General features: G+C 42.3%; 1 protein-coding gene across 5 annotated transcripts in view; it reads left to right on the top strand.

Moving 5' to 3' along the window:
• Positions 1–15,404, top strand: part of IMPG1 (interphotoreceptor matrix proteoglycan 1) — a 71,653-nt gene that overhangs the window by 39,113 nt on the left and 17,136 nt on the right. For 4 of the 5 annotated variants that reach the window (XM_053381316.1, XM_053381315.1, XM_053381319.1 and 1 more), the window contains exons 9-12: positions 794–814; positions 3,876–4,123; positions 5,032–5,108; positions 7,174–7,513. In XM_053381316.1, the coding sequence (XP_053237291.1) occupies positions 794–814; positions 3,876–4,123; positions 5,032–5,108; positions 7,174–7,513 (686 nt within the window). The remainder of the gene's footprint in view (positions 1–793; positions 815–3,875; positions 4,124–5,031; positions 5,109–7,173; positions 7,514–15,404) is intronic. The other variant, XM_053381317.1, reaches the window with a different exon arrangement.

Raw genomic sequence — 15,404 nt, 5'->3', positions numbered from 1 at the left:
AGGATTAAAGATATCCTGCTACATATAGAGAAGAAGCCTCCATATATATCATTCACTTACCTGGCAAATTTAATATATAAATGTTGGGAAATAGCTAGTTTAGAACCTGGCCCTACACAAAGATTCTTTCTATTTACCTCTGAACATTTAGCAGCACTAGAAATGGAGTCTTGACTTTCATGATTATCTTCGAGAGAAAAAGTAGTCTTTGTTTTGGTGCCTTCCCTTCTTGTACATCTCAAGCTAGGAGAAAGAAAGCTGTTCTGGGAGAGCCACATGGGTGTGCGGGGGCAGCTAAGGAGCTCCATATTTGGCATGGAAGATATGTCAGACAAACAAAGAGAGGACAGTATTACAAAGTGTCATGGCAGGACATGGCCTCAAGAAGTGTGCATAGTCAGAATGATAATTAGGTCAGGTTACTGAGGCCCGGATTTGGACAAGAGCCAAGCAAAGTCAATCCCAGCTTCTTCGTTGCCACGGGAAAGGTACAGATTAGCACCCGATGAATTGCAATTAGTGACCTGGGGAGGGGAGGGGAAATGGATGGAAAGAGAGGGGAAAGCTGAAGAGCTTTATTTTACTCCAGGAAGGGAAAGAGAAAAGGAGCACTCACGTTTTGTGAAGAAAGGAATTTTAATGATGGAAATCACTTGTCCTGGCAAATAACAAAGCGGAAAGATGCAGAGTATATTATCAACTGCAAGTTAATATGTTTGTATGCTTTAATGTTCTTCTTTCTTTGCCTTCGAAATACTTCCATCTGTCCTGCCTTCGTGTGCTGGAACTGAAGACAGAAGAAGGAAAAAGATGGGTAATTTCCCCACACTTTTTTAATATAAAAAAACAACAGCACGTGATATGACATGCATAGTAATGTCAATGTGAAATTACCTAGTTTTAAGATACAGAATATGGAAGAAACATGTAGGCTTGGCTGACTTTAGGCCACTTTAGCCTAAACCATTATGCAGCATAGGCAGACAAAGACTGACGCGAATAGCAGAAAGTTCCTCCATCTACAACATAAAATAAACAAGGGAAATGTTTTTGCTTTTCTGTTCTGCTGAGAAGACCAGATTCCTTCTCCCCACCTCCCTCTTGATAGGGTCATCATCCTATCACAGAGCTACTGTAACCGCCACCTTCTGTGTAGGAGTAGGAAGCGATAGTGCTAGCACAGTAAATTAAATGCATTTATACATGGCTTTAGAAAATGATAAGAAGCAAACTTATTCTCAGGCTCTCTTTATGTATCTTGGAAGTGCTGATGGAAGGTCAGTTATCATCTGACTCACAAAAGGAAGTTGTCTGACGTGTAGGTTTTTCAGAACCCCTTAGGTGCCTACCAAGTAACTATTGATTTTCAATGTATGATACAAGTCTAAAATATTTTTGAAACCTATTCCCCACCCCACCTTGCCATTGAGGAGATTTGCCACGGAGTAGAATATGGAAAGCACAATTCAGTGTCTCCCCCTCCCTTCAGATGTTTGCCATTGCAGAGCAATTTTAAGCAAGTTTAGTCCATAACTATTTGTTGTTCCTTTTCCCATTCAGAAAAGTGAAGATTGATATCCTGATCCTAAACATTTGTACTGTTAATTGTCTGTGAGGTTGATGTAACATTATTGAAGCACTGACATGATGACACTTGCAATGTGGTGTAGTGGTTAAGAGCGGTAGACTCGTAATCTGGTGAACCGGGTTCGCGTCTCCGCTCCTCCACATGCAGCTGCTGGGTGACCTTGGGCTAGTCACACTTCTCTGAAGTCTCTCAGCTCCACTCACCTCACAAAGTGTTTGTTGTGGGCGAGAAAGGGAAAGGAGAATGTTAGCCGCTTTGAGACTCCTTCAGGTAGTGATAAAGTGGGATATCAAATCCAAACTCCTCCTCCTCCTCCTCTTCTTCTTCTTCTTCTTCTTCTTCTTCTTCTTCTTCTTCTTCTTCTTTCCTTAAGGAGCCATGTTCCCTTACCCTGGAATCCTTTATCCTAGAACATACCAGCTCTTTCAGGTCTGCTTGTGATTACTCAGAGGTGAAGAAAAGGCACACTGATCTGCTTCATATGACGTATTAAATTATAGTCAAATTTGCTGTGGTTTAATATGAATGACACTTTACTCCTCCCCCACTTCTGCTGCACTGCCAAGGAACAAACCATGATCTGACTTGTCACGCCACCTGAGCTTGGTCTCATGATTTATTTCCCTCAAACAAACCATGAGTGGCAAACTAAGAACAAACCTTGGCTTCCGCTTGTGGTTTGTTCAGAGAGAAACAAAGCATAAGTCCAGGTTTGGACAACAAGGCAAGCCATCCCATGGTTTGTTTCCTAGCAGGAGCAAGGGAAGAGTGAAGCACTGCTTGTTCACGTTAAATTGGGGTTTATTTTAACTATGGTTTAGTGCGGCATGTGAACCAGGCCTCTGAGTACATAGTCACTCCTTTTTTATTTGATGTGTCTCCTAACACAGAACAGGTCTTGTCTCCTGGCACTTTTATTTATGTGCCCTGTTCCTCCTGTTGTTCCAGCAAGAAGGGTAGAAATACAACTGCTTTTGTTTGACTGTTCAGCAACTACTCCTACGGACTTACCCAATTAGTGCTATAGTCAACATTACCTTTTGTACACGGCATGATATGGTTGCCACAGGTACTGAATGTGGGAGGCTGCCTTGTCCTGAATGTGCCTTTTTGCTGGGATCTGATAACACCAAATTATAGGAGTTGAGGTGACCTAGCACTGGAAGGGCTATGTTTTTTGATGCTACATGCATGCGCACACAAACCTATATCATCATATAGTGAGTTATTACTTACATGAACACTTCTGCACTTGACAGATTAGGAACGCAGGAACATAGGAAAGTGCCTTTTACTGAGAAGTCAGGCCATTGGCTATCGACTTCAGCATTATGAATGCTGATTGGCAGTAGCTCTCCAGGGTTTCCGCATCGTACCTGGAGATGCTGCAAACAGAATCTAGAACCTTCTGTATGCAAATAATATGCTCTAGTCTAGCAGTCACCTACAACCCTTCCTTATAGGTTCAAACAGGGAGTGTCCAGGCTCCAACTATGTCTTTTAAACATTTTAAACTGCTTAGAAAGGCGCCTTACCCCACGGGTTGAGTGGGATTTTTTTAATCCAGCACTAGTTATATAATAAGTGCTGTTCAGTAGCTGCCCATGCCATGTGTACCATCCTGCAGTACAATCAGAAAAGCAAGGGATGTGCTTGGAGAAGAATATTGCTATTTGAATGCTGAGGAAATGTAGTCATTCTGTTTAGGAGATACTGGTTAGAAAGACATCTGGTTTTCCATGCAAGTGAGAAGCAAAGTTCATTTATTATGCTAAATGGGATTTTAAGCATCTCCCCCTTCACAAACACCTACCTGCATGCCTCAACCCAAACTAGGAAGGATGGGAAATCTGGTTTTTAAATTTTGCATCGTTAATTGTGTTGCATTGTGGATTAAATGTTATTTTCCCTTGCTGATATTTTAATGTGTTGGTGGCCTGCAGAAGGCATTTCAATAATTTAGCCAAGTTGACCTTTACATGACTAGAGTGAGTCATATTGCAAGAGCTCCTGTTAACTCGCATCAGTGGCAATATCTCCTAACCCATCTCAGTCACCCTAAAAGCAGTGTGACTGGGTTTTAACCAGTGAAGAGGGCTGGGTGACTGAGGGAAGTTGTGACTCATTGCTACTAACTTAGATTAGCAAGCTAGCCAGTGAAATCAATCACCTAATGACAAGCAGGTCTTCCATGTCCTCCTCTATTACTAAACCAATTTCAGTGAAATATGAACTTGGCACAGGTAAAAGCATTTATCATACACTTAGTTTCCTCCCGCACCCAAAGGTCAAGCAGCACGGTAGCTCGGTATGTCATCAACTTTGAGAGAGAGGAGTCCGAAGTTAAAGGTCCTGCGGATGACATCTCAACTATCAGCTCCAACAAGATTGAAAACGAAAAAGGTTCTATTAGTACGGAGGGCGAGATACCAGCAACTAAACCGAGAGTGACAGACCTCCAGCAGATGGTTGCCATGGCACTACAGGAAGATAAGTCACTGTCCATGGATCTTGGGACACTTCAGTTTGCTGACGGTCAGTCAATCAGATTTTCCTCTTTGTGAACTAGGGAGCCAGTTGAAAATGACCTTGCGCTGTGCATCATTGATTCTCTCTGAGGTTGCAGAGATCCAGTAAAATGAATAAATATATGTATGAATGCAACAAATGGATTTGAACAGCACATATATTTCACAAGCGTACCACATTTGTCAGCGAGCTAGAATTAACTGGCGCTTTGAGCCAGATAGACACTCAGTAGTAAACCCAGACCTGTTGCTGTGTAATGGGAACAATAATAATAATAATAATTTATTATTTATACCCCACCCATCTGGCTGGGTTTCCCCAGCCACTCTGGGCGGCTTCCAACTGAATATTAAAAACAATACAGCATTAGACATTAAAAACTTCTCTAAAGAGGGCTGCCTTCAGTTGTCTTTTAAAAGTAAAATAGTTGTTTATTTCCTTGACATCTGCTGGGAGGGCGTTCCATAGGGCAGGCACCAGTACCGAGAAGGCCCTCTGCCTGGTTCCCTGTAACCTTACTTCTCGCAATGAGGGAACCGCCAGAAGGCCCTCGGCGCTGAATCTCAGTGCCCAGGCAGAACGATGGGGGTGGAGACACTCCTTCAGGTATACAGGACCGAGGCCTTGCAATGTTGACATCCTGAACAATCTGAGGTCACACTGCTCTTTCCCATTAGTTAATTTAGAGAGAAAGCTCAGTTCTCTGGAGTAAGCAGCATCTTTAAAATTTAAATTCATATTGAATGACCACCTCCCCCCCCCAGCTCTGTAATTGTATTTGTCGTGTGGCATTACTCAAGTTTACAACATAGCACCTTATGTAACATTTTGCACACTTTGATCAGTAAGCATGCTTCTTGTCATTTATGCAGATTTACTGAAAAAATTCCCTTTGCATTTGTCTCATTTTGCAGAAACCATTAGGCCATCAAGTGACGTAGATAATGATATCCAATCCATGGTAACCGATGGTGTCGCTGGACCTGGGTTGGTGAGTAAATTTTCCTGCCTTTGTTCCTTAAGGTAAGATATATACCAGGAACCCAATAAAATCATTGCAAAATAAAAGTTTGACTGTGAATATGAGTAGCATCCAACAGACCCAGGCTGCTATTATATCTTCTCTGTCCAATACAACTCCTTCTGCTTCACGCAATTTTCGTTTCCCCTCTCCCCCCACCATGTGTTCACATCCTATGAAACCCCAGTGCCGGAGTGAACTTTTCAACACAGTTGTTTTTAAGGCCAAGTTTCCAACACTCAGCCTCCTGCCCTCCCAATCCCCCGCATAAACTCCTATTTTGTGAACTTGTATATTTTATTCCATTGGTGGCAATTAAACTTTGTTTGCGAATCCAAAACAGAGCTGGTGCTCATCTGCCCTAGTTTTAAAAACTAGCAAAGGAGGGAGAACCAAGAGGTTCCTGCCCCTTCTACCATTTATCTCAGAGCAAATCTATGTCTCCCATGGTGGGAGGAGGCAACAGATACTAAAAACAAAATCTGGAGCATGCATGACTTGTGGCACCAAAAAACAAAATGTGTTTATTGCATAATTTATTTATTGGTCATGTGAAAATGTCATATAGCAGGAGTAACCTACCTGTGACCCTCCATATGCTGTTGGGCTCCTACTTCCATCAGGCCCCAGCAACATGGTCATTGATGACGGGAGGCATGGTCCAACAATATCTGGAGGGCCACAGATTACAATATCTGTGGTTTCAATGATACGTTGGATCCAGGAAAGAAGAAGGTGGCCTGTTATAGATGGAGCTGACTCCTCTTGAAGGATCAGATCTGTAGTGTGGGGGTACTCCTTGATTTGACCTTGTCACTGAAGGCCCAAGTGGTATCTGGTATGGAGTGCCTTTCTCCAGTTGGGGCTGTTTCACCAGTTATGACCATTCTTGAGTAGGGAATGGCTTGGCCATAGTGATCCATTCTCTAGTAACCTCCTGTTTGGAGCACTGCAGTTCACTCTGTGTAGTATTGTCCTTGAAGATGGTCAGGAGACACCAGCCATTTAAAAAAATGCAGCAACCACAGAACTAATGGGCATGCAGTCCTTAAATATCTGGACTGCCTGTCATATTTGTCACTGGGCCTATTATAAAGTAACAGTTCAGATGTATAAAGCCTTAAATGCCTTAGGACCCAGTTACCTGAAAGATGGTGTCTTCTCCATATTGTCCTTCCTTTGATGTTGACTATGGAGGCTCTTCTGGTACTGCCAATGTTAACTGAGAACAATCAATGAATGTTTATTATTTGTTTACAGATAGTTGCCTTGCTGATACTACCTTCTGTCGATTGCAATAGTCATTGTATCGCCACCCTGTTCATTGTTTTAATGTTAACTGAGGCCAGGATATCTATGACCCTCTCCTATAGACAGACACACCAAGGGCCTTCTCACCAATAGCACCCTGGGCTATAGAATATTCTCTCCCCTGAAGTCTAGCTAGCACCTACTCTGTCAGTTTTCTAGTGCCGGATGAAGCAGTTCTCTTGCTTCAGAGTATTTTGAATATTTGTGAGAGGACAGGTGAATGTGTTAATGTTACGTTTATATATTTATATTGTTATGAGCCACTCCATATGTGACGAGTAGTGTAATAATAAACTCTATAAATAAAAATACATACATGTGTGCGCGCACATACGTAGACAGTTGTAAAATATTTTCTGGAGTGTACCTGTATACATTACACCAGAGTTTCCCAAATTTAGGTCTCCGGGTGTTTTTGGGCTACAGTTCCCATCATCCCTGACTATTGGTCCTGCTAGCTAGGGATGATGGGAGTTGTAGTCCAACAACAGCTGGAGACCCAAGTGTTCGAAACCCTGCATTACACAGAGGCAACCCCTGGTTTGCAGCACAGTTTATAGAAACCAGAGCAAATCAAGCTTCTATAATGTACACTTAAATGATAATAGACAAGCACTTAGCAACCTTAATGTGTGAAATGGCCTTCCATGGACCACAGTTAAGTATCATAGCAATTGTTCCTCTCTTCAGGTTTTCTTGATCCTCTCTTTCTTCTCTTTGCTAGACCTCTGAAGTACCACTGGTTTATGCAAGTCCAGCAACAGTTAATGACATTGAGGATACAAACCTCATTCTAGATTACCCAATGCCCACAGTGCCTTTCAATGCCTTGGATAGTACTGGGGTTCCTCTCAGACCAGGAGATCCTGATTCACCACCTCCAGCAGATCAATCAGCCAGCAATGATTTAAGCCCAGCCTTTTCTGAGATGCCGACTGAACAGTTATTCACACCTGCAACATTTACTGCTGGTATCTTTCAGGAGGTTAGCGATGAGGAGAGTGAAGATGAGAAGATGAAAGACCAGATCCCCAGCACAGACTCAACAATCCTCTCAGAGCAAGGTAAGCTATTTAGTACCTTTCCAGTACAGGAGATCCTGTGTTCATACCATGTGTTGACAGTAAGCAGATAATGTCATTATATGTAAAATGTGCATTTACTGTTGCAGAAAGGCTTGCATTTCCCTTCCAGACATCTTTAATGAACTGTGCTTATAATAATGTTTAGCATGTATATACTGCATGTGGTACTCACATACATTATCTCAGTTAATAACAAGGCTCTGGTAAGGTGAGCAAGAATTATCATCCCTATACTGCAGGTGAAGTAAGTGGGATAGGTGAGGCTGAGAGAAAGCAGCCACATGTTGTTTAGTGCAGCATGAATGGGCCTAGCCCCCTCCAGGCAGATCTATACAGGGCAAACCATTCAGATAACCCAGTCGGAAGCAGTTTAGGACTTTAGGTAAAGGTAAAGGGACCCCTGACCATTAGGTCCAGTCGTGGCCGACTCTGGGGTTGCGGCGCTCATCTTGCTTTATTGGCTGAGGGAGCCGGCATACAGCTTCCAGGTCATGTGGCCAGCATGACTAAGCCGCTTCTGGCGAACCAGAGCAGCACACGGAAATGCCGTTTACCTTCCCGCCGGAGCGGTACCTATTTATCTACTTGCACTTTGACGTGCTTTCGAACTGCTAGGTTGGCAGGAGCAGGGACTGAGCAACGGGAGCTCACCCCGTCGCGGGGATTCGAACCGCTGACCTTCCGATCGGCAAGTCCTAGGCTCTGTGGTTTAACCCACAGCACCACCCACATCCCTGACCTTCTGATCGGCAAGTCCTGTGGTTTAACCCACAGTGCCACCCACAGTAGCGTATTGGCAGCCAATGCGGTTCTTTAAAAAGCGGTGTTAAATGTTTGCATTAAGCTTCCTTAGTCAGCAGCCTAAGCACTGTATTCTGCATTAGCTGCAGCTTCTGTACCAATCTTAAAGGTTGCCCCTTGTAGAACGCACCACAGTAGCCCAGTCCTGGTGTTACCAAGTCAGTGTGGCATGGTTAGCGTGACCCAAGAGCAGTCATACCTGCAACACCAATCAAAGGTGGTAAAAGGTGCCATTCCCACCACCTGGGCATTCTGCACACCTGCTCCTTCAGGGATAGTGTAGCATTATAAGTCGCCTGCCAGACTTGGGGCTTCCATCATATTGGCCTTTAGCTGGAGCTTATTAGCTCTCATCCCATCCGCCTCTACATCCAGGCATTGTTCCATCACTTTCATAACCGAGACGTGATTCAGATGTAACATAGAAATAGAAGCAGCAGCACAGCTGGGGAAGGGAGGTTGGGACAGCGGGCAACCAGCAGCTGCCCAGCCAGGCTACCAGGTAATGTGGGACCTGCCTCTTTTCAGTGTGTTATTTTCATGATCTTTGTGTTCTCTGCAATTGCATTCATAGGCATGTTAATTGTCCCAAAATATAACATCGGAAATGAAATACCTCAGCGTGGTGTGCACAAGTTAGCATTCTTTTATTCTGCAAATCATCTGTTTGGTGGTCTGCATTATGTGGCCTTCCAGGGTACTCTGGCACCCTGGGTCTAGAGCCTTTGCCTGAATGCACTGTAGGATTTTCAAAGCCTCAGCTGGGATCTGCAAAGCAGTTCCATTTTTCTTCTTTCACATTGCTGTCACTATCAATTTAATGGGGCTCCAGGTTTGCTGGAATCATCATGAGGTGCATGAAAAACGCACACGCATCACTGGGATCCTATACATTCTCAGCATCTCAGAGCAGAGTGGCCAGTTCTGGGCAGCAAGGAAGTGTTAAGATGCTGAATGTGAGGCACCCTTTCTTGGCATACATCTGGCAGTTTGTTGGGAGTCAAGATTATCACTGTCCCTTTCAGAATAAGGTTTACGAGGGCAAGGTAACAAACTTGGCTTCCCAGGAAGCTCATTGTTCACACAGGAGAAAGCGATCCAAGGTGTTTTCTGTTAGGGCTTGTGACAAAATACTCAGACAGGCAGTGATGAAATGGAAGTTATACACTCAGGGGGTATGAAGGGATTTGCTGTAACTCATTCAGCTGATGGCAAAGTGACAGCAATTCCCAGTCTGCTTCCACGTGTGATACATTAGCTGCATTTCCCTTATCTCGCTTTCTGGTTTGCAGCAGCTAACAGGGTACTCTGAAATGCTTTCCACAGGCAACGGAGGAAAAAAATAACTGTGCCAACAAGCTTAAACAATCATATCTTGGTTTATTAAACTGAGATTGTCAAAGGGCTTCTGTCCCCTTTACCCAAGCCATAGTTAAATCTGGAAGCTTTTAATAAACTGTAGTTTCCCAGTTTTGGAACGTTCCAAGATAATAAACCAACTTCAGTTCGTAGTTTAGTATCCCAGATTGTTCCAAAACTAGTAATCTTCGTTTCAGATGGAACAAGAAACTGGTTAGTTAGATGCCTCTTTGTTTAATCATGGCTCACAACAGAGGCAGTTTAAGGGTAGAGCAACCAGTTCGGTTGCACTGGTCACCATTGCTGCGCGGGGCACCATGATGATGCTGTAGAATGGAACATGAGAGGCAGGGTGGGCACTGGATTTTATCAGCGCACAAGGTGCCACTGAAATTTGAGAGCTCCAAGTCCGCCGTCGCTCGCAACAAAGGGGCTGTGTGCATGGGCAACAGGTTCACGTATATATTTAAGCTGACGTATGATGGTTCAAATGTCATATTTTATGCCTCTGCACTGTGGACCTTAAAAGGAATGTGTAACCTCTCTTCTGTCAATTTGAAACTGACCATGTTTTGTGTTGAAATTGCTTTGATGATTACCGATGGTGAGTTTAGCCGACACCTGCAGCAATCTGTTTGCTGACATCGTAAGGACTAAAACTGCACAGTCTAAATGATAGAGTGTATCGTGGCTTTTTCCACTTTATTGGCAGGGGCTGCCACTTGGCATGAGCTGTTGGAGCACCTGCACATACCTATAACACCAATCATTCCACCATCTTCTCTCCTTCGTGTGGTGTTTTGTAACAAAATGAAGCTGCATTTTCTGGGCAGCTCAGTGTGTTGCAGGCACGCTTCTGCATGAACTAACTGGGAGAAAATACTTGAAAACAAAGGACTGTTTAAATAAGGGAAACTATCAGTTTTCATTTGATTTCCAAGTACATGCAGGCAGTTTATTCATGCAAAGGGGCCCATCTCAGTGCTTACAGAATGTTGAACAGATCAAAACAAATATGGTTTTCTTTCAGACATCGTGGACACAGCCTGCAGGCAAATGCATCTCATTAGTTTGTAGACGTTGTCACAAATCTGTCTCATGTTCCAGATTGCTGGATTTTAGACAAATCCTTTGTTTGTTTTTTAGTGGGCTGACAGGTATTAGTGCTTTTGGTTCCTTAACCAAAGTAGCAGAAGGGAATTATTCATTTCAGAAATGATTTGAAACAAACATTATGCTAAATAACTTGCTCCCATTCTATTCTGATCTAGGAGTAGCCTTACCATGAACTGACGGGAAGTAATTTTCTCAGCAGCAGATTCCAGCTAGAGATGCCCCTTTGGTTCCTCCAAGCTTCATATTTTGATCTTATTTTTTTAAAAAAAAATTATAATGACTAAAGTGGGCCCAAGATGGAGCAGACACTTAAGCTGAATACACTGCCATAGCCATGATGGTGAGATTTTACCTTACGAAAACTATTCCACTTCTAGGGACCTAGTGTTATTTGCTGAGACAAAGGGCAATATTGTCATCCATTCTAAATAAATACAAGGGAAGGTAAACAGGGCAGGACAACAGAATCCAGTGCTCAGATTATGTGGAAAGAAGATAAAGTCTCAGGGCATTTGAACATTGTGGGCCCCAAAAAAGTGCATTTTGCGGGCTAGAGTGCGTGAGGTTATCACCCAAAATGGCCACCGCAATCTTCAAAAAAAAACCCAAGTTGTCCCATTTTTACCAGGGCCCTTGGCAGGTATGTGAAGTACATTCATGCTTAAGTTACCACTGGAGAAGTGTGCCACTGTTTGTGGGTGTAAGTGCGAAAGCGTCCGAAATGACATGAGACACAGGACCTTTTAAAAATTCTTTTGGATGAGCAAGCCTTGTCAGGTAAGAACTCTGATTTCATTATCCTTACTTTTAGTTCTTACAAATTCTGTTTGATCACAAACTGACAAAGTCATTGTTAACGTTTTCATCAGGAGCACCATCCACTGTCTGCCAATATCATTTCCTGCTATAGATGTGTTGAGAATGATCTGGCTGAAGTCAATGCTTTGAAGATAGAAAAAGTAAGTCCAGCTATGTACCTTTTATGAGAATTACATGAAGTTTTGATGAATATAAGGCTTTCTGTTTCCACATCCAGATGGATAGATGATAGATAGATAGATGATAGACAGATAGATAGATATAGATATTTTTTTGTGTGTGTGCTGCTTTAAGGTTAGAAAGCTTTTCAGCCCTGGGAGCTGAAACTCTGAAAGCAATATTAGATTGTATGTGCAATGGTTATTTTTGGGGTTTGGGAGAAGCAACATGCAATTTCATCAGCAGCACAGGGTATTGTAATAAAGACACTGATCTTGATGTTTTCAGACAGCTCATATTTCTATGTTCAAACATCCATATTTTTGTCAGGTTTTTTTTTTAAGTCAGTCATTATTCTGTAGTTATTGTTTTCTGCAAAAGGACTGCTGTACAGATACATTTCAGGAATACGTTCACAACTTTCAGGTTAGATATAAACTTTCCTTCAATAACACATTGCTGCTTTCATGTTCATCCAAGATTCAGCCCAGCTATTTTCCCGAAAAGCACTGTGCAGTTCTATGCATGCTTACTTGGAATTTAGCCCTGCTGAGTTCAGTGAGGCTTCTTATTGCCAAGTAAGTATGCAGACAATTGCAGCAGCATCATGATTGACTATAGGCCAAAGTTGCACATTTTCGTCCACACAAATTGCTTTTTAAAATGTTCATTCAAAGGAACTCTGGTTCAGGATGTTCCCAACATGTGAAAGGGTGGGAGAAACAATTGGAATTTCAAATCAAGATCCTTCATAGCCAGTCATCCTTTATAGGTTATGCCTTAAATCCAACCTTAAAATGTACTTCAAACACTCCAAGATGTGCCAGGGCTAATGTGCCCTAGGTATTGAGTAATAACAAATAGCTTTAGTCCACCTAATTGAAGACAAACAGGCATTATAGTTGAACTAGGTGTTCTTCTTCAGTTTCTAATTTTCTGTTTGCTTTTTTTTCTTTTTTAGGAATCTTGGCTTATTCTTTCACGTGTTTTGTGCCTTGTTGACTCCTGTCATTGCTCCATCCAATAAACGCTGATACCATAGAGCTACGTTTCCGGGTATTAAATTAGCCTGTGAAAGGGTTTGCCATAATGTTCAATATGTCATATAGCAAATGAGAAACAAAGGGTTTAAGCATCCTATTTAAGATTTGATTTGGAATCACATCTCCATTTACAGAGAAAATGCATTGTATTGTTGCACACCACTCCAATCTCCAAGCAATGCGAGATTCCAGGGGTTCCAGGTGTTTAACCAGGCTCCATGTTTGCTTTGGGGAATGAGGCACAGCAGAGACTTTGCTGTCTTTATGATATATCATTTATTTACATACATACACAACCTGAACCTGGAGGGGTTCACAGCACTAACACTCAAGAAGGTCTTGCTTCAAGGTCTTGCTCCAAACAGACTTAAGACATCATGCTCATGCTCTCCAGCTTGCTGCCTTTAACAGCCTGACACCTTTTTGTCCTCCCAGGTCACATCACAGCCAGCTCTAAAAACTCTCCTTCAAACTTCTAACTAACTCTGAGTTGAGGGAGTGCCCCCCTCATCAGGAAACTAGTCTGGCTTATATTTTAACATTTGCTGAATCCAGGGGTTCAGTGTCCGGCACCCAGAAACTCATAACAGCAGGGAGCCTGGAACTCATAACACAGGGGATTCTGGCACCCACAAACTCATAACAATGTACTGAGCTTGTCAAAATATAATTTTAAAGTGCTGCCAAATAGTATGCTTACACAGACAAGCAGAGTTATTTTAGTTCTTTACACTTCTTTTTACCTTCTGTAGATAGCTTTTTGGCCCCCTTGCGACTTCTCTCATTTTGAAAAATGTTAAGTATGCTGAGAATCAGGCGCTCCCTGCATTTGATTACTATTTTTGGTTGTGTTTTGGAGCAAAGGTCATATTTTTGTTGCCACAAGTAGCTTTCCATCAAAATGCTCTGCACCTCTAAATGTATATGTAGCAGCAAGGTGTAATCCAAACGCCAGTGACAAACAGTACAGTGGTACCTCAGGTTAAGTACTTAATTCGTTCCGGAGGTCCGTTCTTAACCTGAAACTGTTCTTAACCTGAAGCACCACTTTAGCTAATGGGGCCTCCCGCTGCTGCCGCGCTGCCGGAGCACGATTTCTGTTCTCATCCTGAAGCAAAGTTCTTAACCCAAGGTACTATTTCTGGGTTACCGGAGTCTGTAAGCTGAAGCATATGTAACCTGAAGCGTATGTAACCCAAGGTACCACTGTACTTACATGGTTCAATTTAGCAAAAGTTGTTCACTGGCTTCTAAATTCTCATTCTAAGATCTTCCTAGATCATTTCCTTCAGGACTCTGCTGCTTAGGGCTAAGCTACCCTGACCCCCTGTGACATCAGAGCAGCTAAGCCAGAGGGGACACAAGTCTTTCAGAAATATTGAAACTTGAAGCTGTGTTTTAAAATATTCTGTCCCTGCTCTTCCAGCAACACTATGTCTGCATGCTGAAGTGCATGCTGTTGGTGGAAGCTGAGAGAGAGAAAGGGGTTAGACATCGTACATGAATGTAAGAATCCACAGTTCTTCAGTATGCATACCTACTTGCTGCTTACGTATTTCATTTTCGGTCTTTCTAGAAATATAATTGAAATGTTCTTTTGGGTACAGGATTCCAATGTTAACAGCTTTAACCTGAAAATTTACCTATAGATTCTAAATCAAATGAATAATATTCTGCCTTGAGAGTTCTGTCCTAACTTGTTTAAATTAGTGGACTCAGTGCTTTTTTTCTAGAAAAACTGGTGCCAGTACTCACCATACCAGAGAGGGGCTATCGCACCCTGCCAAGGCATCGTGTCTCTGTTCCAAAGCTGGGGAGAAACTTCCCTGGCTTTGGGAAGGAGATGTGAGGCTCTGATTTGGGGCAGAAAAATACACCGCCAGAAAAAAAAGCACTGAGTGGACTTAACCCAGATTTAACACTGTTGGATTGTGGCATATGCCTTTTTGTTCTTAAACTACATGTTGCTTTCTATAATGTTTTGGTAGTCCTTACATATTCTTTTTTTTAAAAAAAGCATTTGAGAAGCAACAGAATATAAAAGCAAAACAGGAAGTTGAGTTACGGATAAAGGATTCTTTCATAGGCCTCCTCTGACCTGCAATTCCCCTCCTGTCATATTAGCCATCTAATTAGACTCACGCTGTTTTGGTACTGTAATAGAATTCAGTGGCATGGCTCTCACTTTATAATCCTTTCATTAGGAAACACTAATTCTCTAAGCTGCCCAAAATAGTTAAAGTACAGTAAGCAGAAATAAATAGTGCATTCCCAGAAAATACAGTGGCAAATAATAAGCATACTGTAATGATTACATTTTTTTCATGAAATGAATTTCTTCACAATACCAGAGAAAGTATTAATAATGAAGATGTAATTTCAATCTATCTTGTGTGCGTGTTAGATGTTTTATTACCAACTGATTATGTAATAGATTCATACGAAAACGTAACACATAAATATTACTACCTTGTATAGTAAACTGCTTCTATTCCTGTGAAACCTAAATTCTCTCCCATATACAGGCAACAACCATTTTGCACATACCCGACTGACATGCGGCTACCGACACA

This window comes from Podarcis raffonei, chromosome 3 (assembly GCF_027172205.1).
Source record: "Podarcis raffonei isolate rPodRaf1 chromosome 3, rPodRaf1.pri, whole genome shotgun sequence".
NCBI lineage: Eukaryota > Metazoa > Chordata > Lepidosauria > Squamata > Lacertidae > Podarcis > Podarcis raffonei.
The sequence above is the reverse complement of the archived record's forward strand: the minus strand, read 5'-3'. Positions and strand labels throughout refer to the sequence as shown.